Here is a 23,067-nt window from a genome sequence, read left to right on the forward strand (position 1 = left end):
GCGCTTCTACAATTTTTCTATGAAAGCTACAATCATAATCAGAACCTCTTCTTATATAATCATTAACTCACATTCAAATATTGTTTTTATTTTTAAGTTTTGTATTATATTTTGTGCGATTTAAGGAACATGATTCTTACTAAATAAAGTAAATTTTAATTTCTTGTTCTTATGGTTTTTCAATAACTCAAAGGGACCAAGACATATGAGAAATCTATTGTATAGCCACTGCCAGTTATATTGCTGTCGTTTGAATGTTCCATCGGGACCACTGTAGGAGGCGCCACTCGATTTTCAAATTTGCAAGGGCACGACGTTTTTAGTCCCCTGTCAATAACCTAATCCTATTGAGTGCAATAATTCATTTCTGAACTGGTCCACTATATTACATCCTACATCCTCAATTGAGTAATAAATCTGATAAGCGCCCTCTAACTTTTGGAGCATACAAAGTTTATATTTTATTCATTAAAATCAGTTTTTATATAATCAATATTGTTTTTATTTGTTTTTGTGAAATTTAAAAAAACTACATATATTACACATTTTATTTAATGTACAACAATATACAATTTCAATAAACAACTAATATGTTTGTTAAATTCATTACAATAAAAGTTCTTACATTTGTTCAAACAGAAATCCCATAAATGTAATAGCTTTAAAGTGTAGAAGACAATGCACTGTATCTACACAAAGAAAAATAAATAATATTGAATATTAAACACTAAATGAATAATAAAATGTACATGTATAAAGTAACTAATATATTATGAAATATCTGATTTGACACAAAATAAATTATTGTACAATATAATTGAATTTCATATAATCTTTCCTAAATATATATATGTGTATATAAAAAAATACAATTTCTAAAAATGAAATTGTAAAGAATAATCAAATTCAATGATATAATTTGAGTAACTACTGTTTTTTGGGTGTTTTCTTGACGTACGTTTTCATAATCGGAGGTTTCAGAACCATCGGTTTCGGATCATCAATTATGCCCTCTATCGTGATATTTTTAGGCGTCTCTTTTAAAGATCTGCCGTTATTGTTGAAGATAATCGTGTCCCCTTTGATTTCGATTTTACCCTGTTTGGCCATCGCTTCGATTTCCGCCTTCGTCATTATAAGCTTTTGCACCCTCACCGTTTTCTCGCCGATCTTCATATCGACGAACTGTCGATCAGGCAGATCCTTCATCATCTCGTGGTTCAAGTCTATCGAATCTAACTGAAGGGTACCACCGCTCGAGCTGCTGCTGCTGGAGCCAATGAACGATTCGTTCGACTTTAGATCGGGCAATTTCGGTTTTTCCGCGATGGACTTTCGCGTGTACACTTTAGTCCCTTCGGATCGGACGATGGGCTTAATCTCCTCCAACATCAGAGTATCGCTGCTAGGGAAATCCGTTTCCTCCACGATCATGGTCTCGTGTTGATCCATTTCTCCATCGAACTCGGAGTTCAAGAACTGGTTGTAAGATTTACTTTTTCCTTTGCGGGGACTCGGCACAACCAGCGGATTATCATCGTTGTCATTGGTAATCGTAAACTCGGTGATTTCATCGTCGTCTTCGAATTCCTCCTCCACAAACTCGATCACGTCGTTCCTTGCCTCCTGAGATACCTCCTGTTCGATTTGCTCCTCGTATTCCATCTCGGCATGCTTCAACTCGTGCTCCTCCAGCTGGTCGTGACTCTCGAAGGAGTAGTCGCATTTGTCGCAGGGGAAGGGTAAACCAGCGAGGTGTGTGGTTATGTGGTCCTTAACCTCCTGAGCGTTCTGGAATGCGGTGTTGCAGATCACGCATTTCAGATTGACCATAGAGTGGATGGCGCTGTGATTGATAAGTGAATCTTTTCTCCTGAACGACATGCTGCAGACGTCGCATTTGTGCTGCCCCACGGGCTCTACGGCGAGCGATTTGTTAGCGTAATGGCTCCGCATATGCCTGGTCAAGTGATGCGACAAGAGGAATGTCCTGCCGCACAATTTGCACGGGTAAGGTCTTAGACCTGCATGCGAGGTGATATGACGGGTAAGCTTAATGGGAGACGTGAAGCTGGCTTCGCAGTAGTTGCACTTGTGCGGTTTTTCATCGGCGTGCGTCATTTCATGCCTTTCCAAGCCTTGCTTGAAGACGAAACCCTTGTCGCAAACCCTACACGTGTATGGTCTTACTTTCTTGTGCTTCTCCGAGTGATTATCCAAATCCTCTCTAGTAAGGAACGTCCGTTCACAATGACTGCAAAGGTACTTGGGCAAATCCACGTGAATTTTCTCGTGTCTGTGTAGCAGCGATTCCCTTGCAAATTGCTTACCACAGGCGGCGCACTCGAAAGGCTTCATGGTAGTGTGCGTCGCCTTATGCTTAGCCAAATCGTACTTCGTGAAAAACTTCCTTTCGCATTCATCGCATTGAAAGCACCTCTCCCTCCCGTGATTCTTCATGTGCAACTCCAGGAGCTGCTGCAGTGGGAACGATCGTTCGCACTCGGAACAAGGAAACACGGCCGTCTCAACAACAACCGCCTTCTCAGATGACATACCACAAGTGTTTTCCTCAGATGATAAACACTTGTCCTCCATGGTGTCATCATCTAGTATTATTGCATCTTCGTCTAATTTATATTCAGTCACCTCGTCATTGACTAGTTCCAAAATTTCCACCTTCTTTGCTTCAACCTCCTCATCTGGGACTGGACTGGACAATATCCTTCTGGACTTTCTGATCTTCTCAGTGCTGCCAGATCTTTCCCTCTTGCATGACCTCCTCGAGTTTGGTTTATTCAAATTTCCGGTAGCCAGAAACAGTTTCAGCGCGTCGTCGCTCTTCTTACAGGTCGTCTTGAAATTGTACGCTCCGATCGTTTGCGATCTGCAAGGATTGCAGATCAGCTGTGGCATACCGTCCGTGCAGAACACCTAATCGTATCCAGAACATATAGATTAATGAAAATAAAACAGTTCGCTATAGTTTGGTGACAAGTCGGCGCGAAAACTTTCGTAATTCGAACCATTTCCTTCACCTCCAGATAAAAGTTTACAACAAACCTCGATAGCGACGCAGGCCATAATCTGTAGTGGCAATGGGGTTGACTGCTTTCCATCTCTGCTATCCTTCACGTAGATATTAGTAAACGGTCCCTTCTCGTCCAAACAGAACCTGCAGATCTGCATGGCTCGCAGTGCATCGGCGCGATCGTCCATCGGTATTACCTGCACTTGCTCGGAGCGACTTTCACCATTGGAAATCTACAATGCAATGTAAAATGGTGGTCGGCTTGGCTTCACAAAAAACTTGCAATGATTGCCACGCGCCGTCTATACTTATGTCACTACTTGTATCACCTTCAAGATCGATGTTATGCTTTCTCTATACTCTAATAGATGGCCTCAGACAAGAATTTGAATAACTTAACATTCCCTGAAATATTCCAACACCTTATGAATGATATATATTAATTAAGTACAGACATATAATTTAAAATACGTACATCTGTAATTTAATCAACAAAATTTATTGAACTTTACATACAGATGTCGCTAATCATACTCAGTTACAGTTCAGCACAATCAAGAAATATTACTGCCATTCGCGAATGAAAATCTATAGAGCTCAGAGTTTATTCAAGGTTTCTTTACTTCAAATAATTCTTCAATACTTGGAAATAGTTGGTTCTAAATAGTTTAAATTCGATATCTTTATTTCTCAATGGGAATATTTATAATGACAAAATAATATGGTACAATTTATATATTAGAACAGAAGTTTTATTGGGAACTCCTATTAATGTGCTCGTCTTCTTTTTAGAAGTAAAAAAAAAAACTAAATTTAGTTACGAATTAATATTTTCAGTTCAAATATGATTTGATTTTTGTCTCATTTTCTTTATTTTCTTACATGCACAGATTGAAATTATTAATATCATGAAAGAAATATACAATTCTGAAGTAATGTAGATTTAAATATATAACATTCAAGTAATTCAGAAATATAATAGGCAACCAATTAAGCTCAAATTTGTACAATGTTCCAATATAAAAGTTGTTCCATTGCATAAAAGTTGTCGCAAACACCAAACCAACCAATTTTTGTTCATTATGTTTTATTAACTATCCTACAAAATAAACGGATTTACCAAGTGTTCCGTCGAAGGAAAGATTTGGGAAACCATGTTCTAATTGATAAGACGGCCTTGATAATTATAATTTCCACAGTTAAAGAGTTTAGAATAGTCCTTATAAACTTTCAGTAATATAGTATAGATATAACATTCCCATATTGAATATAATAAATTTAATAAACATTAAAAATAAAACAATTTTATTCATAATCCGTTAGTATTAGCATAACGTATAAACTAATCAACAATTTATATATAAATATATAAAAAATAATATAAGAGAGCGCTTTTACGGACTGTAGTGATATTAAATTTAATGAAGTTTATTTTTAAATCTAAAAACTCGATTTTTAGTATAGAAGAACGCATATTTTATACAGCGTTTATCGGAATCATACGACGCATGATCTCCATAGATCGTTTAACAATTTCATAATTGAGAAGTATAATCGGCGATGCCTTTAAAGATATGGGAGGACTAGCTTTGCTTAAACCCAGTATAATCTTTAACTGGGCATCTAAAACACTATTTTTAAAACATTTAGGTATCATATCGTCCTCGTCCGTTTCTTCCGAATTCTGCACAACCATTTTCAAAGGACGAGGAATAGTTTTGCCTTTGAGCATCTTCAGTATGAAAGCTTGAAAGGTGATGGTCACCTCTTCAACCAATGTATTGCTCCACACGGTGATATGTCCTTCAAGACCCTGAAACCAAAGATTACATTCATCCATCTACGATCACGCATTATTTGTAGACCGCTCACAATTTGCTGGGTGTATATTTTCCTTTTGCAACAGTATTCGTATAGTGGAAATACGCTGAGGATACCCGTTCTCTTCCACAGCTCCACCAAAACAGCGCGCAGCACGAACGGACGTACGTTAGCATAATTCTTTTTAAGAAATTCAAATTCCTGTAAAATTGACGAGCTTCTGTTTTCATTTAAATGCTTTATTAAATACTTATTGTAAGATCTCCAAATTCCTGAAAATGTAAGTGAGTAAACGATATTTGCATTATTATAAATTTTAGCGAACCTGAATCGTGGCAAACAGTTGGATAGTTTTTGATAAAGTAATCTATAATATTGCGGTAATCGTGGTAATCATCGTCGAGCGTCAAATCTATGAATTCTTTGACTATGATCGTTTTGTAGTTGTACAGTTCTTTCTTGCATTTATTATCCAACTCGAAATCTGAAGTTGTAAAATGTTATATTCAAGGAAAAGAGAATAACTGAAGGCACTTACCGGGGCGAGTGATCAACTGGAAAGCCTCCTCGAAATATCTACCTCTCGCCAAGAACTTTATGATGAAAACTAACTTCTGGTCAGTGGTTTGCATATTGCTTTTGTAGTTATTGTTCGCGTACCACTAAAAATTTTAAATTTGCACTCAGTTATCACGGATTGTAATTGTTACTCGAATGTATTATATTTACCTTGCACTGCAGCAACTCATCGATGGACACACTAACCAGCATTTCTCCAGCTTCCTTATACAATTTGTATATATTATAATATAGGAGCGAGTTAAATATCAAGTTATTCAAGAGTTTGAAAAGCTTTGGACAATACTCATTCACCTCTAAAATTAAAAAAAGTGTACATTTAAAAGAAAATAAATTCATAACATATAAGAATTTTACGCAAATTTAAATTGTTAATAATTTTACAGATTTTTATTACCTCAAATTTGTACTGTGCATCTTCATTAAAATAAAGCAAAACATAACATTTACTAAATAATAAAATAAAATTTAGTATTTCTTACTGAAATTCCCATAGATAATTCCACTAAATAAATAAGAAGTTTACACAACTTTCATATTGACTTTGGACCAAAGTGACTTAGTCTTTCTGCTATAAAATTTATAACTTTTGTGTGCATCTTCGTGTACGAGAATGAAATTGATTTTTTTTTAGAATGTTTAAAAAAAGTATTACTTACTTGAATATTCAACGACTTCCAGTAAAAAATTATGGAATGCTAGAAAGAGGTCTTCCTTCGTTAGCTGTGATATGCAATGCGTCACGACGGAACTATGAAAATCATCGACGGAATTTTTCTTAATTACATCGATAAAGCTAGCAACTGTCCCATCCGAGATTGTAGTTGCTATAATCTTAGCATCTTCCACGGATATTTCATTGTATGAAATTTCCGATACGTTTGAGATTATGGAGAACGAGGTTGCAGAGGGTGGACGCGCAGGTATAGGAGTCTGGTATTTTTCAAAAGAACGATGATGCGTCTTGAAATCCAGAAAGAGTTGAGGTCTAACTTTGAGTATATTGGTAGGATTATCTTGAAGCAGATATCTGTACACATCGTTGTATAGATGTTCATAGTTCTCGGCAATAGTCTCCTCCAGGATACAGTTAATATTTTGAGGACTTATAATATTCACGTTGTTGTTCAAAACTAATTTGATCAAAGACCAGTGGTGCTTGAGAACGTCCTGTTTCATCAATATGCAGCTCAACAGAATGTCAGGGAGTGAATAATTTCTGTAGTATAATTTACTATGGAGCAATGTCTGCACTGCCTTAGAGAATGTGTACTTATGGTTCAACATTGAACTAAGCGCAGTTAGAATTTGTTGTATAAAAAAAAACTTGTCTGGTGTCGTGCTGGAGCCAGTCTTAAATAATTGATGCACGAGATATATTAAAGCCGAGTCGTCGTTGTTAGCGGAGTATACCTGACACATCACCGGTATCACGAACCTCGCAACCAACATATTGCAATTTTTAAACAGGAACCAGGTCATTGTGGTCAACTGCTCATGTGTAGACTCGAACATAATTTCAAAAAAAATTCGTGGTAAGGAATGCAAATATGTGCATCCCGGTTTTACGCAATGGTTAAAGCTGCGGCATGTCATCTTCAGAATCGGAATCATTTCCCCTTTCGAGGACGGTTTGCATCCGTGCAGCCAATTGGTCACGATAGGATTTGGCACAATTGGAGTTGATGTGCAAAGTGGCGCACCCACAAGCTGACCAATGGAAGAGTTATTGAGGAAATCTTTTTGAACTTTACTCTCATTCGTGTCCTCTTCTAAATTATCAAAAATTTCTAAATCTTCTGGTGAAACGTCCAGCTCCAGATCAGATTCCAATTCAGTACTGAAGCAAGAAAATAAAGCGTGAACTTCAGAACAGCTAACAAAAACTAATATTAATACTTACGAGGCATATATAGATATTTCATCGTACGCTCTGTTTGCTTTTATCGAACGAAGCATATTTAATTTCGATCTCAAGTCTGAGTTTACATCCGTGGACTTGATGATTGACGGTATTCGCTTGGATACCACATTTTTCTGGCCCGGATTCTGAAAGGCACACTCACCTGTAGAAGACTGATTTACTTGCGGATGATCCAAACTCTTTTCGTCATTTGATACTTTCGGGATTTGAGTTTTCTTAGGAATTTTAAACGAACCTAATTGCCTTCGTGTCGTAGAACCATCGACTTCACTTTGTTCAAGAGGAATCGACGTTGAAATATATGTTAATGTATTGGATTTAATTTGCGTATCCTGTTGTACCTCGTTACGATTTGTTAGCTCACTTGTGCTTAAGTTTTCACTTCTTTTATCGTGAACCTTCTTAGAAGTTAAAATGTTGTTATCAGAAGCAGATTTAAACATGCGAAAGGTAGCTTCGCAAATCCCCGTAGTGCATTTGATGTTCCCTTCATTGTTATTATTGGATATGCTTTTTACAATATCAGTTGGAGATCCTAAAGGTGATTCACTTTGAATACCAGCAGGTAGTTCACATTCCAAACCAAGAACACAGTTAATTTGCGAATTTTCTATTTTCTCATTATTGAACGAAACTTCAGCTTTAGGTGCACGAGTATCAACCATGATAACATCTTGTCTAGGTTGACTGCATTTGGTGGCAGTTTTATCATTATTAATTTCTCTTTCTCGATATTTCTCTTTCCTTTTACTAACGCTTACATTAGGTACAATTATCTTATCGTCAACTTCATTATGAGATTCAATTTTATAATTATAATTGTGTAGTAATTTGCGTGAACTAGTCTTGGTTCTAATATTATCTAAGGACCCATTAACATGTTTTTCTTTGGCAATAGAAGCTAATGTTGTAACAGCTTTATTCTTATTATGATCTGCATCAAATTTAAATACGTCACTATACAGTCCAGAGTATCGATTAATTTTCCTATCCTTTCGACCTACATGAATTGATTTAATGGCATGTTGATGGTCTAAGATATTCGGAATATTTACATAAAGAGATTTCATTTTTACTTCTTCTTTAGTTCCCTTTACTTTAGAATCAGTTGCGTCTTCAAACTTCTTCGACTTATAAAGATTTATATCATTACTGATATCTTTCTTGGAATCATTAACGTTAGCAGGTTCATCCTTTTTGCATTTTAACATAGAATCAAGTATCCTCTCCCCATACTTCGACTCGCAACTACTTGATCTGGCACTTAAAGAAAACGTTTCACTTTTAGTATCAACAATGTAATTTCGTGTTTTTTGGTCTTCAGTATTTGAATTAATTATATTAGTATCTTTTATGTTAAAATCATTCAGTTTGGATGTTTGGTTCTTATTTTTCTTCTTAAGAACAGGTTTACTAATAGGTTTTTCATCAAGACCAGCTTCTATCTCCTCTAATTCAGATTCAAGATTGTCTTCTAATTGTGTTAACTTTCTCCTTCTTTCCCTCTTAGTTAGTATGGGAATTGGTTCTGTTTTAGGAACATCGACGACAGATGTTATTCGTTGGTCTATATTACTTAATGGAAGTTTGTTAACAGAATTTCCATCGAGATTAGCTTCTTCCTTTTTTAATTCAGTTTCAAGATTGTCTTGTAGTTGTGTCGATTTCCGCCTGCTTTTCCTCTTAGCTGGTATGAGAACTGGTTCAGTTTTAGGAACATCGGCGTCAGATGATATTGCTTGGTCTACGATATTTAATACAAGTTTGTTAATAGAATTTCCATCGGGATCAACTTCTTCCTTCTTTAATTTAGTTTCAAGACTGTCTTCTAGTTGTGTCGATTTCCGCCTGCTTTTCCTCGTAGTAAGTTTGTTAATAGAATTTCCATCGAAATCAGCTTCTTCCTTCTTTAATTCAGTTTCAAGATTGTCTTCTAGTTGTGTCGATTTACGCCTGCTTTTTCTCTTACCTGGTATAAGAATTGGTTCAGTTTTAGGAACATCGACAAGTCTTATCCGTTGGTCTATATTATTTGATGCAAGTTTGTTAACAGAATTCCCTTCCAGATCTGCTTCTTCGTTCTTTAATTCAGATTCTAGTTTGTCTAATTGTGACGACTTTCGCCTTTCCCTTTTAGCAGTTATGAGAGTTGGTTTAGTGTTAGGAACAGATTCAATGTTATCTTCTAATTGTGTCGACGGCCGCCTTTTTTTCTTCTTTTTAACATTTATGGTATTTGCTTCAGTTTTAGTAACATCACGTGTTATTTGCTGTTCTATATTGTTTGATGCAAGTTTATAAATAGATTTTCTATCAAGTTGATCTTCTTCCTTGTTTAATTCAGATTCAAAGTTATCTTCAAATTGTGACGACTGCCCTCTTCTTTTCTTCTTAACATGCATCTTATCCACTGCACCTGTCGTAAATTTATTATCAAGTCTTATATCAAATTTATCTTTATTATCAGGTTTAAGTTCTTCCAATTGCGTCGACGACCGATGCTTTCTTTTATTTTTGTTAACCGGCGCAGAAATTGGTTCAGGTTTTGTAACATAATCGCCAACTGTTATTTTTTTATGCTTAGTCTTTGATGTCAATTTATCAACACTTTTTCCATCATTGTCATTTCTCTTATTTTGTAATTCAGTTTCAAGTTTTTCTAACGGTGTCGACTGATGCCTTGTTTTCTTGTTCCTACTAGGCACCGTTTCAGGATTTGGTTCAGTTTTTGTATAATTGTTGGAAGTTGCTATTTGTTTGTCTACAATGTTTGAAGTTATTTTGTTAACCGGTTTTATTTTGATTGTATCCTTATCAATTTCTAATTTAGATTCACCTATATTATCATCCTTTATCGACCGGCGACGTTTATTCCTTGCAGGTTCGATCTTCGTTTCATCAATCTTGGATTGAACTGTGTCATTGTGTCTTGTAGACCTGCGTTGTTTTGTTATGCTCTTATTGCTAGTAGGAATTTCTTCATGTGCAGTATCTTTGAAAGCATCTGCAATTTTCTGATCTAAAGTTCTTGATGTTGAAACACGTTTTCTCTTAGTTTCAATATTAACACTTAACTCGGCTACCGTATCCTCGATTGTCGATCTACGACGTTTCTTCTTGCTCTTGTCAAACTCCGGTTTATTTTCAACGATATTTCCTTCTGCTAAATTTGATGATAACACCGCGTCTGGTTTCTCGTCTTTCACAGACTCTGGTTTCTCAGATTTATTGGATGTGAGAAGGTTCGTTTCTGATTCTATAGCCTCATTATTCTGTGTAGATTTGCGCCGTTTTTTCTTAGAACTCCCGGTAGAAATCGGTACAGACTTCAAAGTTATAGTTGTCCTGAAATTTTTTTTCATAAAATTACCATCAGATTCCAGCAGCTCAGTTTTACCGGTTATTGCATATTTCGATTCAATTGGCACTTTACACTGAGTTGTTTTCAATTTTCTCTCTTTATTTTTAGTTTGAGCATCAAGCTTCGAAATTTCAGGTTTTCTGATGATATTTTTTGCATTACAGCTGGAAATTGATCTCTCTTCAATTGCTTTATCGTCGCTCGAATTTTGACGCGTTTTTCTTTGAACTCTTTGAACCGGCTTTACAGCACTTATTTGTTTAGATTCTGCATCAACTTTACTGCAGCCTACTTCTAATTGGACTTGTTGAGAATTATCCAAAAGTTTGTTATTACTCTCTGTATTTAAAATGGTTGTTTCAGGTTGATGGATATTCGTTTTTAAAGTAGATCTGCAATGAAGGTGAGCATCTTCAATATTTTGAAGTCTAGATTTATTTCTAGTTAATGTTGGATGCAATGTTGGAATAGTGTAGCCGGTAAAAAAATGATGTTTAGATGTGATGGGTGTTAAACTGCAATCCACTACATTGGAACGTTTCCATTTCTTCTTCTTGCTAATGGTTTGAGTGGAGGGCACTTCTTCTTTAGGTTTTGATTTATTTTTTGACTTGGTCATCATTGATACTGATTGTATGTCCAGTTTATTTTTAGGAATCCTCTTAGAATTATGACTGAAACAAGGGTCTGGTGACTCCTCTTTGCTTTGAGATACCCCTCTTAGATGTCGGTTAGAGGCATTTTTAGACTTACTTCCAGCATCTTTGGTATGTAGTTTTATATCAATTAGCTTTACAAATAAGTTATTGGAGAACTTAATATCCTTTTGAACAATATCAGCAATTTCCTTCTTCAACTTGTATCCATCTAATAAGAATAGAGAAATATGAACTACATTTCTGTTTATTTATTTACATCTAAAATTACTACCATTTACTTTTTTAGTGTAGTGGAAAGCATACCTTTGTATACAAACTTATTATCAATCACTGATGATATTCTGCCAGGCAAGCGACTATGCCTTTTCTTATGACTAAACATTTTTCCTTTTCGAAAAATTGCATTGTCCTCTGAACTTACTGATCTGCACTTGATTAGTTGGCACGTATCTTCGCAATTAACCAAAATTCTGTACAAATATCACTACAATTCGCGAAACCACATGCTAATATAACAAAAAAAAGACAATGGATGTTTATCACTGTTTATGTTTTGAAACTTTCAAACTATTGTTGCCAATTTCTAAATACGTACCTGCAAGAAAACTTAACACAAAAAAATGAAACCATGGAAAAAAGATCCGCGAGTAATTAAAATAATTAATCTCTGTAAATGGAAATAACAATAATCAGTAAATTAATGAATAAAATTTAATTATGTATCCACATTGTCTACACATTTGAAATTTTAAGAGCTGCCAACAATAAAAAATGAAGATGAACTTGAAATTAAGAAGAAGAAAATACTATAAACTGGCATAACCTCATTTTTGGCGTAGAAGTAAACAGTGGTAAACAGAAGTAAAGAGTTGTAATATCTTGAATAAAATGGTTTGTAATTATTATATCAGTATTGTTTCATCATCATTTATAATAAATTGTTTCAGTCAGTAACAATCCATACAGACTTGGGGAACATGAAAGTGGAGTTGTATTGTGAAGCTTGTCCAAAGACTTGTGAAAACTTTTTAGCCCTGTGCGCCAGTGACTATTACAATGGGTGCCTCTTCCATAGAAACATCAAAGGTTTCATAGTTCAAACTGGTGATCCGACTGGTACAGGGAAAGGAGGCACTTCCATTTGGGGGAAGAAGTTCGAGGATGAGTTTAAAGATGAATTAAAAGTATGTATATACTTTTGTTATCTTTTATAATGAAGAAAATTTTAGTTTATTATATTAGGAATGAGATTTATTGAGTGCACAAGTTGATTGCATTTTATTGATCTATGCATGAAATTTCATTATATATTATTTTTCCACACTGCTTTTAGTTGTATTTTGAAAGTTTTTGGTGCATTGTTAAATATGAACCTTAAATTTGCTATTTTCATATATTTTTAATGAATGTGCATTGTTTAGTGTATATAAAGAATTATTAATTGGGAAAAAACAATCAGATTATGGACAGAAAGTTTGTAGTTAGTTGTCTTTAAAATTCAACCAGATTCTTAGGTCATGATTTCATTCTTTAATATAGTATATTACACATATAAACATTCATATTTTGTTTTCAAATTCAAATCTCTTAACTTCGATGCTAGCCAATTTTCAAAAAAAGTAATAGTTTCTATCAATTTACGAAATTGTAAATGTAAAGATTTACTTATACACTTTACATTCATATGTAATAACGTTTATGGTTTTAGTTTCTTTAGTTTAGATTGAAATGTAGTAAGATTTCTAATTTTTATACTTTTCAGCACAATGAGAGAGGGATGGTATGCATGGCAAATAACGGCCCCAACACGAATGGAAGCCAATTTTTCTTCACCTACGGTGCCCATCCACATTTAGATTTAAAATACACGCTTTTTGGAAGGTAAATACAATTTGAACCTAATGTTTGACCAATTTATATAACATATATCGATTTGTAGGGTTATAGATGGACTGGACGTATTAGATGAACTGGAAAAACTGCCCGTACATCCGAAGAAATTTAAACCAACAACGGACACAAAAATAAACAGCATAACGATACACGCGAATCCTTTAGCAGGATAGGAAATGTGGAATAATTTTTTGGTACAATAAAATTTCGAAAGGGAATTTAATCGCTGGCAACTTCTTTATAATCCATAACAAGAGCCAACAAATCCTCCTTGGCCTCGTTGAATTCGTTTTCCTCCATACCTTCGCCGACGAAGTGATGAACGAATGCCCGCTTCTTGTACATCAAATCGAACTTGCGTACTATGCGACTCCAGGCCTCCTTGATCGCAGTACTGTTGGAGAGCATCGTCACGGCTCTGTCCACCCTCGCCAGGTCTCCACCGGGAACTGTAGTTGGAGGTTGGTAATTTATACCCACCTAGAATTTTCATTTGTAAGATGCATTGTATGGATACAGTTTGAGTTGTCTTACTTTGAATCCAGCTGGACTCCAATCGACAAACATAATGGACCTTTTGTTCTTTATGTTCGTGATGGCGTTATTCACGTCCGTCGGTGTAACATCGCCACGATACAGCAAGCAGCACGACATGTATTTGCCGTTCCTCGGATCGCATTTGACCATTTGGTTTTCCGGTTCGAAGCAGCAGTTGGTCAACTGAGCAACACTTAGTTGCTCATGATAAGCCTTGGATATGGGCACGAAAGGTGCGTATGTCATCAGCGGGAAGTGAATGCGAGGATATGGCACTAAATTGGTTTGGAACTCGGTCAGATCAACATTCACAGCACCTTCAAATCGCAACGATGCTGTAATTGTTGACACGACCTAAAATAATTGTTAGAATACTAGTAGGAATTTGTAACATGGACTCTTGATTAGGACTGATGACTATTTTTACTTCAAGTTGGATCATGTTATTTGAAATTAAATTTAGAAGATTAAAATTTACAGTTTATAGTAAGAATATAAAATAAGAGAACAATTTGATGATGAACAAACCTGAGCCAATAATCTGTTGAGATTTGTATAAGTCGGCCTGGGAACATCCAGATTTCGTCCGAGGATATCATATGTTGCTTCGTTATCCATGATGAAAGCAAGGTCTTCGTATTCCATGCTACTGTGAGTTGTCAGGACGGCGTTGTAAGGTTCCACAATAACCGGAGAAATCTACAAGTTGAGTATAAAATCAAATTTCCAATGGATAGAAGCAGCTTACTTTCGGTGCTGGATAAATGGCAAATTCCAACTTGCTCTTGCGCCCAAAGTCCTTGACCAGGTTCTCAAGTAAAAGGGCTGTGAAGCCTGATCCGGTGCCTCCTCCGAACGATCGAAATATGATGAAGCCTTGCAGAGAACTGCAGTCGTCCGCTACCTTTCTGATCCTATCCAGAGCCAGGTTCAGCATCTCCTTGCCCACAGAATACATGCCGCGCGCGAAGTTGTTGGCCGCATCCTCTTTGCCGGTCATCAGCTGTTCGGGGTGGAAGAGGTTGCGATAGTGGCCGGTGCGTATTTCGTCTGCAAAATTGCATTGTCTCGTTATTTCCATTCGATTTTGCTAATTGTATAATAATCAACCTATGACCGTCGGCTCCAGATCTATCATGCACACTCTGGGAACGCATTTTCCTGATGGGGTAATGCTGAAGAAGGTGTTGTAACTGGTGTCTACGTTAGCGCAGTGGTACGGCTGGTAAAGCAATCCGTCCGGTTGGATCGCATGCTCCAGGCAGTACAATTCCCAGCAGGCGTTCGCTATTTGGACTCCGGCCTGACCTATATGGATTTGTATGACCTCTCTCTGGAACCAAACGTTTAGAAGTACAACAAGGTTGGCGCCGTTGGTTCTGTTACTTTGGACATTTTATATTTGTAGAAACATAGTAGAATTTTGCAGATTTCGGACACGGAGAATTTTGATCATCGATGAGAACTGTCAAATGTTTGATTGGAAACTGGTTGATTTGTCAGTGACATAGCATATTTATCTTGGACACATGGCGTGTTTGCCTCCATCCACGGAAAGCGATACACCGGTGATGAAGCTTGCATCGTCGCTCGCAAGGAAGTGCATGGCGGCTGCGACTTCTTCTGGTTGACCAGCCCTGCCCAAGGCATGCGTGTTCTTTGCACTCTCTTTGAACTTTTCGTACGCTTCCTCGGACATTCCACCGCTCTTGTGCAGATTCGTCACAATCATACCAGGATTAACGCAGTTCACTCGAACCTGCTTCGGACCCAGCTCCAAGGCGGCGCACCTTGTAAAATGATCCACTGCCGCTTTTGACATACAATAAGCCAAAACATTGGGAAATGATCGTATTCCGACCACGCTGGACACGCTTACGATGCACCCTTTTGTCTTGATCAGATGCGGAGCGGCCAGTGAAGATAGATGATAGACGGCTTTCGTGTTTATAGCCATAGTTCTGTCGTAGTGACACAGATCTAGGTTTTCAATGTTGCCGCTCTCTAAAATACCGGCAACGTTTAGCAGGACGTCCAGCTTGCCGAAGGTCTTTATGGTTGATTTTATTATGTCTCTGATATCATCGTCGCAGGTCAGGTCTCCTATAAAGGTTTCCGGCTTCTGAATGCATTTGTCTGCAACTGCCGCAAGGTTATCCTTGTTCTGACCGCACATGAACAGACATGCACCTGACCTAGAGAAGAGCTGAGCTGTGGCAGCTCCGATTCCAGAACATGCGCCTGTTATTAAAACTACTTTGCCAGCAAACGGTAATTTTAAGGCCATTTTGACAGGCACTATAAACAAAATAAATGACTACACGTATCTTTATCAAGTATTATCAATACTTATTAGAACATCGAGTTTTCCTTATACATGATGGGCATTAAATTTGTACAAAAGCATGAAGAAATATAAACTGAATGAATCTAATTATTTAACTTGTAACTCTTCAAAATAACATATGCAAGAATTGAAGTAAATATTTAACCTTGAAGCGTAAATATTGGTTTGCATTGTAAAAGGTGAATTTGTTTTCTACTTAGGTTTGTTCTTATCTTATAGTATCAATATTAATTTAATTCATTTTCTATGAAGGTTGTTACGAATTGAATACAAAAGGAAAAATATGAAAGATTTCAAGAAATTTATTTTATAAATGTAATCAACTTTAACCATGTATTTTACAACCAATTTATAACGAAACATAATTTTATTTACATTTTTTTTATTTACAGTATAATTCGATTTATCTTGGGCACATGGCGTGTCTTCCACCATCAACAGGAAGTGTGGCACCCGTAATATTGCTTGCCCCATCGCCAGCTAAGAATGCGATCGTAGTAGCCACTTCTTCGGGTTTTCCAGGTCTTCCAAGTGCATGGGTGGTTTTAGCGCGTTCCACGAAAGCCTTGTACTGCTCTTCGCTCATTCCAGACCTCTTGTGGATGTCTGTAATGATCAAACCGGGATTGACGCTGTTCACCCTGACCTGTTTGGGCGCCAACTCCAGAGCGATGCAACGGGTGAACTGGTCCAAAGCAGATTTTGAAATGCAATAGGCCAAAACTCCCGGAAAAGCCCTGATACCATTCACGCTGGACACATTGACAATATTTCCTTTAGTTTCGATCAGATGCGGCACGGCGACCGTGGTCAAATGATAGATTGCACGCATGTTCGTATTCATGATGCGATCGTACTGATTGACGTCGCTGGTTTCGATGGTGCCCATCTCCAGGATGCCGGCGTTATTGACGAGGATGTCCAGTTTACCGAAGGCATTCAGCGTGAAGGCCACGATGGTATTCGCATCTTCATCCTTATTCAGATCGGCTACAACGAATTTGGTGCGCTCTTCGTTGCACTGTTTCGCAACAGCTTGAAGATTCTCAGAGTTTCGTCCTGTTAGGACCACAGAAGCTCCGAGGTTCGAGAAGTGAATGGCCGTTGCAGCCCCGATCCCTGAACTCGCCCCAGTCACGACCACGACTTTCCCGTTGAAAGACATCTTTGTGAATGATCACGAGGTGCACTAGCGAATTAATCTATAAATACTTATAGATACACCTAGTGTCAATTAATTTGATAACAATATTACTAGCAGTGGCGGCTGGTGATAATAGAAACAGGTTGGAACTGTACTAAGTCGCATTATATAATATTTCCACAAAATAGATAAAAAAAATAATTACAAAAAACACATTTTATGAAATTACAATTATAAGACTAGCTATAACCATTATAAATGGGGCCCAGTCCCAGTAAATGAGCCGCCCCTGATTACAAGTAAACATGTTAGAATGCGTATTTCTTTATCGAAAATTTACATGTTTATTGAGTCCTTCATATGAGCTATTTAACATTGAACATTATTATTGCTAATATATGGAAATTTTTAGTTTATCTACCACAGTGTATAACGTATTTTAAATAGTTAAACGAGTTTAATCCATTCCAAAATTTCCGGATTTTTACTCCTATAGTGAAACATATTCAAAAATACACATAATATGTTTTAAAAATGATGTAGCAGGCGCGCAATCCGGGACTTCTCTTGTCATCGTCACTCATTATGCAAAACGTCGCTCGTTAAGCGAGACATTTTTTGTACAATTCATTTTGCTCGTTATGCAAAGTGCTTGTTAAGCGAGGTTCTACTGTATATTAACTTACTGAATCTAAGATCAAAAATTAATATGTTTATAATCCATTTTATATTTGATATTATCAATAATAATCATTAGTTTTAGATTCTAAAATATTTGCAGTATAATGTAAAGATTAAAAGTAATTGTATACACTTTAATAAGTAATTAATGGATATTTATAAAAGAAAATATTCTATTTGTGTATTTTACAATAATGGAAGTTTATTGGCAAATTTACATTTAATTAATTAACTTATTGTGAGAGATGACATCACAAAAACTGCGGATTTTCTGAATTTGTGTTTATTAAATCCTTTGTAAACTTGTTACAGTATGTACTAGTATGTAGATTTAAGTTTCCCGCTTGCCTTTAATATCCTATTAGTTATACAATTTATTTAACATTTAAGCGAATCAAGTAAAATTGAGCAAAATACACACTGATACACACATTCGATAGCGTGTCAGTCTAGAGTAAACATGTCATTCGTTGATAAAGTAGTGTTGATAACAGGCGGAAGTTCCGGTATCGGAAAAGCCACTGCTCTTTATTTATCTAAGCAAGGTGCGAAGATAGCGATAACCGGAAGGAATGTGGCGAACCTGCAGGCCGTGGCCGATGAATGCGAAGGACACAAACCCCTGATACTTGTAGGAGACGTAAACGAGGAGGCAGCCGTGAAATCCATAATCGAAAAGACTTTGAGCCACTACAAAAAATTGGACGTTCTGATCAACAATGCGGGAATCATCGAATCCGGTAGCATCGAGGAAACCAATGTTGAGCAGTACGACAGGGTCTTCAACACGAACGTGAGGGCCGTTTATTGCATAACAACGCTGGCCGTGCCGCATCTGATCAAGACCAAAGGAAACATAGTGAATGTCTCAAGTGTAGCTGGACTGAGGGCAGCAAATGGTTTGGTTGCTTACTGCATGTCCAAATCAGCTGTCGATCAGTTCACCAAGTGTGTGGCATTGGATTTGGCTTCAAAGGGAGTCAGAGTTAATGCTGTCAATCCTGGAGTTATTGTTACTGAGCTGCACAAGAGGGGTGGCATGAATGAGCAGCAGTACGAGCAGTTCCTGGAGAGATGCAAAACTACTCATGCATTAGGACGTCCTGGTCAAGCCTCAGAGGTTGCTACAACTATTGCCTTCTTAGCCAGCGATGCTGCCAGTAATATTACCGGTGCATCCATTCCCGTCGACGGAGGTCGTCATGCAATGTGTCCAAGATAAATTGATATCGTGTATATTTGGTTGCCTAATAAAAATATATTTTTCTGTTATTGTTTGTTTACGGACGTACCCCGAGTTACGACTGAATTTTGTAGTTAAGTTACATCAATATCATTATTATTGAGAGCAAGGTAAAGTGTTTAAAGCTGCGTTTTATTTGATATGTATTGTATAAAATGTAAGAAAAGCGTATGAAATTATTTCAAAAGTTGTTTCTTCATCTGGGGCACATGGCGTGGCGGCCACCATCGACAGGAACGGAAACTCCGGTTATAAAGCTAGCGTGTTGACTAGCCAAGAAAACGATTGCATTGGCGACTTCTTCCGGTTGTCCGGGTCGTCCCATGGCATGCGTGTCTTTCGTCCTCTTCAGGAATTCCTTGTATTGCTCTTCGCCCATTCCTCCTCTCTTGTGAAGATTGGTCACCGTTACCCCGGGATTAACGCAATTGACTCGAACGTTCTTCGTGGCCAATTCGAGAGCTGTGCATCTGGTGAACTGATCGACGGCCGCTTTCGATACACAGTAAGTCAAGACTCCTGGGAATGATCTGATTCCATTAACGCTGGATACATTGACGACGTTACCCTCGGTTTTGATGAGATGTGGAACAGCAAGACTGGTCAAATGGAAGATCGAACGCACGTTGATGTTCATCAAACGATCGTATTGCTCGAGGGTGGTGGTTTCTATGCTTCCGGTTTCAATGATTCCTGCATTGTTCACCAGCACGTCTAATCTTCCGAAACGCTCGATGGTCTTTTCTAAGATTGCTTTAGTGTCATTCTCGTTGGTCAACTCTCCGGTCAGCTCGATGTGATCTTTCGCGTTGCATTCTGCTGCTATTTTGCTCAGGTTCTCTTTATTCCTTCCAGCCAACGCTAAACTTCCTCCCAATTTAGCGAAGTGCTTCGCCGTTGCAGCCCCAATTCCGGAACTGGCGCCGGTTATCAAAACCACTTTTCCGGCGAAGTTCATCTTTAACGTTTTCTTCGTTACTGTTGAATGAAGGTTAAACGAGTTATTTACGATAATATCAGCTGATTACAACATTCTTTACATGCGCATTGCAAAGTGTTACTTAAATAAAACACACTGATAATAGCGTTACATAACTCCTTCCAATTTCAAATATAAAAATAACAAGTATAGATTCCAAGTTGTAAAGAGCTACCCGCAACCCGTATTACTAAGCAACAATTTATTGTTTAAAATAATTTTAAAGTTTAATTATTTTTTTAATGCATCTTTTCATCCAATAATTATTAAATTAGCCATTCAAGAAATACAATCAGGGGAAAACCCTACGATGTGTTAAACTGGTTGTATATATCAAATTATTTGAAGTACATGACATTGTATAAATATGATTTATTGGGTTTGTATCCTATAAAAATCAAAGATAGAAATTCAATTGAAATGGTAATGTCGATAATCACTGCAAGGGTGGTATAAATAAGGGTGAAAATTGAAAAAATATTGTCTATTTTGATCATGCTACAAAAATATATAAATAATAAGAAAATACAAAAATATTAGATATTTACTTGTTTTAGTCATTAAAATTGTTATTTTTTTTGTAATTTATATGCACAAAAAGGGTAGTAATTAAGAAGAATTTATTATAGGCAACCAAATTAGTACAACAATCTTTCATCTTTTACTTCAAACTCCAGAGCTACCAACTAAAATAAAATAAACACGCAACACCAAAACACCACGAGGTTTTTTGATTAGTTGTTTAGTTGTGTTCTGTGGATAAATGTGAATAAAATGCAGCTGAAAGAAGATCAAAAGAAAGTTGCTTTCGATCTGAAGAAGGTTGAAGCATCGTTGGTCGCCGAAAACAAGTTTATAACAGATTTATTTGCAAAGGTTGCGTTTCCAGACAGATATGGTAAGTGGCTCAAAAAGCATTTTCAATAAAATTTTATTAATGTTTATTATTTGTTAGACGAAGATAACGACGAGGAAGATGAGGATGACGACCTGGTCACATTCTCAGGCAAGAAGCCAAAGATTGCTGGTGAAAAGAAATCTCGCGCCACTTCCATTGCTGAATTAAAGAATAGATATGATGAGATATCAGGTAAAAAGCACCAGACATACAAAGAAAAAATGCAGAAGAAAGGTCTTAAGAATCGTATGAAGAAGAAAACAAAACGGGATGAGAGAAACTTGAAGAAGAAGTTGGTGCGAACCGAGAAGTTAACAAAACCAGTGAAATCCGAGGAAGACAATGTTGAGCAGGGTCCAAAGAAACCAGTGTTTAACAGTGAAGGAAAAATGGTGTACTCGAAATTTGATTTCTCTGGTATAGGTAAAGAGAAAAAAGAGAAGACACAGAATGATCCTAAAAAGATATTGGAGAATCTTGAGAAACAAAAAGAGAAGCTGAAAGAGCTTGAGAAACAGGGAGATAAAGACAAGGCTATTCAAATTAAGGAAAAGAGTATGTGGCAAAATGCTTTGGCTAAATCAAAGGGTGAGAAGGTTAAGGACGATGTAACGCTGTTAAAGAAGGCCATCAAGAAGAAGGAGAATCAGAAAAAACAAAGCAAAAAGAAGTGGGACCAGAGGAAAGCGAATGTTAAGCAACAGCAAGAAGATAAACAGAAGAAACGACAGGACAATATCGACAAGAAGAAGAAAGATAAGAAATTGGTGAAACTGAAACAGGCTGCGAAACGCGGCAGGGTTGTACCCGGGTTTTAGGTTTATAGATTAATTATATTGTATATTGTTTTGTTTACAATAAGATATTTATAAAAAATAATGAAATTTACTGTTTTTTTTTGTTTAAATTTTTATTTCTTATAGAATAATGGTAACGATTTCACACTTATTATATACAAATTTATAAAAAATAGACTATTTACAATGGCTCGAATAGAGCTTTTCAATCCTTCTTTGAGTTTGGTGCTAAGAGAGCTTTGAGCAATCGAACGACCGGCGCCTCGAACATTAGTGAGATTATCAATGCCAACAGGAATGATGCGACAGAGTTTCCCAAGAATATGATTAACTGAAATTGGTAAATTTGTATTACTATTTGAGCTTCCTTTTAATATCTTCGGAAACTTACGACGTTCACTTGGTAGAGATACAATGGACCATCCATGGTGAAGCTAGTGATCACCATCAGAACTGGATGAATTAAATAGGCGCAGTAGGTTAATCTACTGAGTGGCAAGAATCCACGGAAGGCTAGGATCGGGCCGACTGGACCTGCGTAACCCCAGCAGCAGGCAACTGTTATCCAAGCCAAAGATATTCCCCATGCTGTGTGTCCCAAAGCCGCCTACAAATAAAATATATTTTTACTTATCTTCGCCGGTTGGTTAGTCATAGCACTTACGTAAATAGCAGACAAAGGAGGCAATATGCCTTCCCGTCCGAAACCATAGACTAAACTGAGTAGACAGGCGATGGAAAGGAGCCAAGCTGTTAAAACGATCGGGAAAGACAATTTCACGCGCGTCTGTTTTTTAAAAAGAAGGTATCCTGTGAGCATCCCTATTAGGTAAGGTCCGATGCGCATCCAAGGCTTGTCATATAATTGATCAAATAGGGCGAAAGGTTCTTCCACTCGAGCTACGTAGTTATATTTCATAGCTATCACGAATGTTGTTATCCAAGACGCCACCAAGAAGAAACCTATCGATACTCCAGCATACCTAAGATGTTTCTCGCCTCTGCAAAGATAAATAATGTTTATATCGCACGTTTTTCTAAATCTAAACTATAAGACTTACTTCACCGCAACCACCAGAATAATCGAGGCCAAGATGTAGAATTGAGTATCGTTTGCGATGTACCAACTCCAGAGCATGCAGAATTCCGTTTGCGGGAAGAAATTGTTGATGT

General features: G+C 37.0%; 10 protein-coding genes across 10 annotated transcripts in view; 3 read left to right on the forward strand and 7 right to left on the reverse strand.

Annotated features, from left to right (window-relative positions):
- Positions 1-848: 848 nt before the first annotated feature.
- On the reverse strand, positions 849-3,318 carry LOC108566032 (zinc finger protein 568-like). Its single transcript, XM_017925730.1, has 2 exons — positions 3,064-3,318; positions 849-2,934 (listed from the first exon to the last, which is right to left on the reverse strand). Exons 1-2 carry the CDS (start codon positions 3,217-3,219, stop codon positions 928-930), a joined length of 2,163 nt encoding a protein of 720 aa, XP_017781219.1. The 5' UTR covers positions 3,220-3,318; the 3' UTR covers positions 849-927.
- Positions 3,319-4,423: 1,105 nt separating this feature from the next.
- On the reverse strand, positions 4,424-11,879 carry LOC108566026. Its single transcript, XM_017925723.1, has 8 exons — positions 11,679-11,879; positions 7,335-11,583; positions 6,091-7,271; positions 5,582-5,727; positions 5,391-5,514; positions 5,178-5,336; positions 4,904-5,124; positions 4,424-4,844 (listed from the first exon to the last, which is right to left on the reverse strand). The coding sequence occupies exons 1-8, from the start codon at positions 11,755-11,757 to the stop codon at positions 4,509-4,511; spliced, it is 6,495 nt and encodes a 2,164-aa protein (XP_017781212.1). The 5' UTR covers positions 11,758-11,879; the 3' UTR covers positions 4,424-4,508.
- A 288-nt stretch (positions 11,880-12,167) lies between these two features.
- On the forward strand, positions 12,168-13,491 carry LOC108566028 (peptidyl-prolyl cis-trans isomerase-like 3). Its single transcript, XM_017925725.1, has 4 exons — positions 12,168-12,266; positions 12,323-12,559; positions 13,138-13,256; positions 13,315-13,491. Exons 1-4 carry the CDS (start codon positions 12,264-12,266, stop codon positions 13,439-13,441), a joined length of 486 nt encoding a protein of 161 aa, XP_017781214.1. The 5' UTR covers positions 12,168-12,263; the 3' UTR covers positions 13,442-13,491.
- On the reverse strand, positions 13,482-15,261 carry LOC108566022 (tubulin alpha chain-like). The gene is made up of 6 exons (XM_017925720.1): positions 15,233-15,261; positions 14,916-15,190; positions 14,554-14,855; positions 14,334-14,504; positions 13,803-14,159; positions 13,482-13,748 (listed from the first exon to the last, which is right to left on the reverse strand). The coding sequence occupies exons 1-6, from the start codon at positions 15,259-15,261 to the stop codon at positions 13,488-13,490; spliced, it is 1,395 nt and encodes a 464-aa protein (XP_017781209.1). The 3' UTR covers positions 13,482-13,487.
- Positions 15,228-16,092, reverse strand: LOC108566023 (3-oxoacyl-[acyl-carrier-protein] reductase FabG-like). Its single transcript, XM_017925721.1, has one exon. It carries the CDS (start codon positions 16,090-16,092, stop codon positions 15,322-15,324), a length of 771 nt encoding a protein of 256 aa, XP_017781210.1. The 3' UTR covers positions 15,228-15,321.
- A 342-nt stretch (positions 16,093-16,434) lies between these two features.
- On the reverse strand, positions 16,435-17,601 carry LOC108566027 (3-oxoacyl-[acyl-carrier-protein] reductase FabG-like). The gene has a single exon (XM_017925724.1). It carries the CDS (start codon positions 17,315-17,317, stop codon positions 16,556-16,558), a length of 762 nt encoding a protein of 253 aa, XP_017781213.1. The 5' UTR covers positions 17,318-17,601; the 3' UTR covers positions 16,435-16,555.
- A 734-nt stretch (positions 17,602-18,335) lies between these two features.
- LOC108566030 (3-oxoacyl-[acyl-carrier-protein] reductase FabG-like) lies at positions 18,336-19,249 on the forward strand. The gene has a single exon (XM_017925728.1). It carries the CDS (start codon positions 18,438-18,440, stop codon positions 19,197-19,199), a length of 762 nt encoding a protein of 253 aa, XP_017781217.1. The 5' UTR covers positions 18,336-18,437; the 3' UTR covers positions 19,200-19,249.
- An 82-nt stretch (positions 19,250-19,331) lies between these two features.
- Positions 19,332-20,280, reverse strand: LOC108566029 (3-oxoacyl-[acyl-carrier-protein] reductase FabG-like). The gene has a single exon (XM_017925727.1). The coding sequence runs from the start codon at positions 20,176-20,178 to the stop codon at positions 19,417-19,419; it is 762 nt and encodes a 253-aa protein (XP_017781216.1). The 5' UTR covers positions 20,179-20,280; the 3' UTR covers positions 19,332-19,416.
- Positions 20,281-20,891: 611 nt separating this feature from the next.
- LOC108566031 (surfeit locus protein 6 homolog) lies at positions 20,892-21,937 on the forward strand. Its single transcript, XM_017925729.1, has 2 exons — positions 20,892-21,097; positions 21,155-21,937. Exons 1-2 carry the CDS (start codon positions 20,974-20,976, stop codon positions 21,913-21,915), a joined length of 885 nt encoding a protein of 294 aa, XP_017781218.1. The 5' UTR covers positions 20,892-20,973; the 3' UTR covers positions 21,916-21,937.
- A 51-nt stretch (positions 21,938-21,988) lies between these two features.
- LOC108566024 (nose resistant to fluoxetine protein 6-like) overlaps positions 21,989-23,067 on the reverse strand; it is a gene marked incomplete at its 5' end in the record, with an annotated part of 4,166 nt that continues 3,087 nt past the window's right edge. The window contains 4 exon segments of the mRNA XM_017925722.1: positions 21,989-22,225; positions 22,286-22,501; positions 22,559-22,895; positions 22,956-23,067. The exon segment at positions 22,956-23,067 is cut by the window's right edge and continues 2 nt beyond it. Of these exon segments, the coding sequence (XP_017781211.1) occupies positions 22,100-22,225; positions 22,286-22,501; positions 22,559-22,895; positions 22,956-23,067 (791 nt within the window).

This window comes from Nicrophorus vespilloides, unplaced genomic scaffold (genome assembly GCF_001412225.1).
Source record: "Nicrophorus vespilloides isolate i.1.1-1 unplaced genomic scaffold, Nicve_v1.0, whole genome shotgun sequence".
In the NCBI taxonomy this organism is placed as follows: Eukaryota; Metazoa; Arthropoda; class Insecta; order Coleoptera; family Silphidae; genus Nicrophorus; species Nicrophorus vespilloides.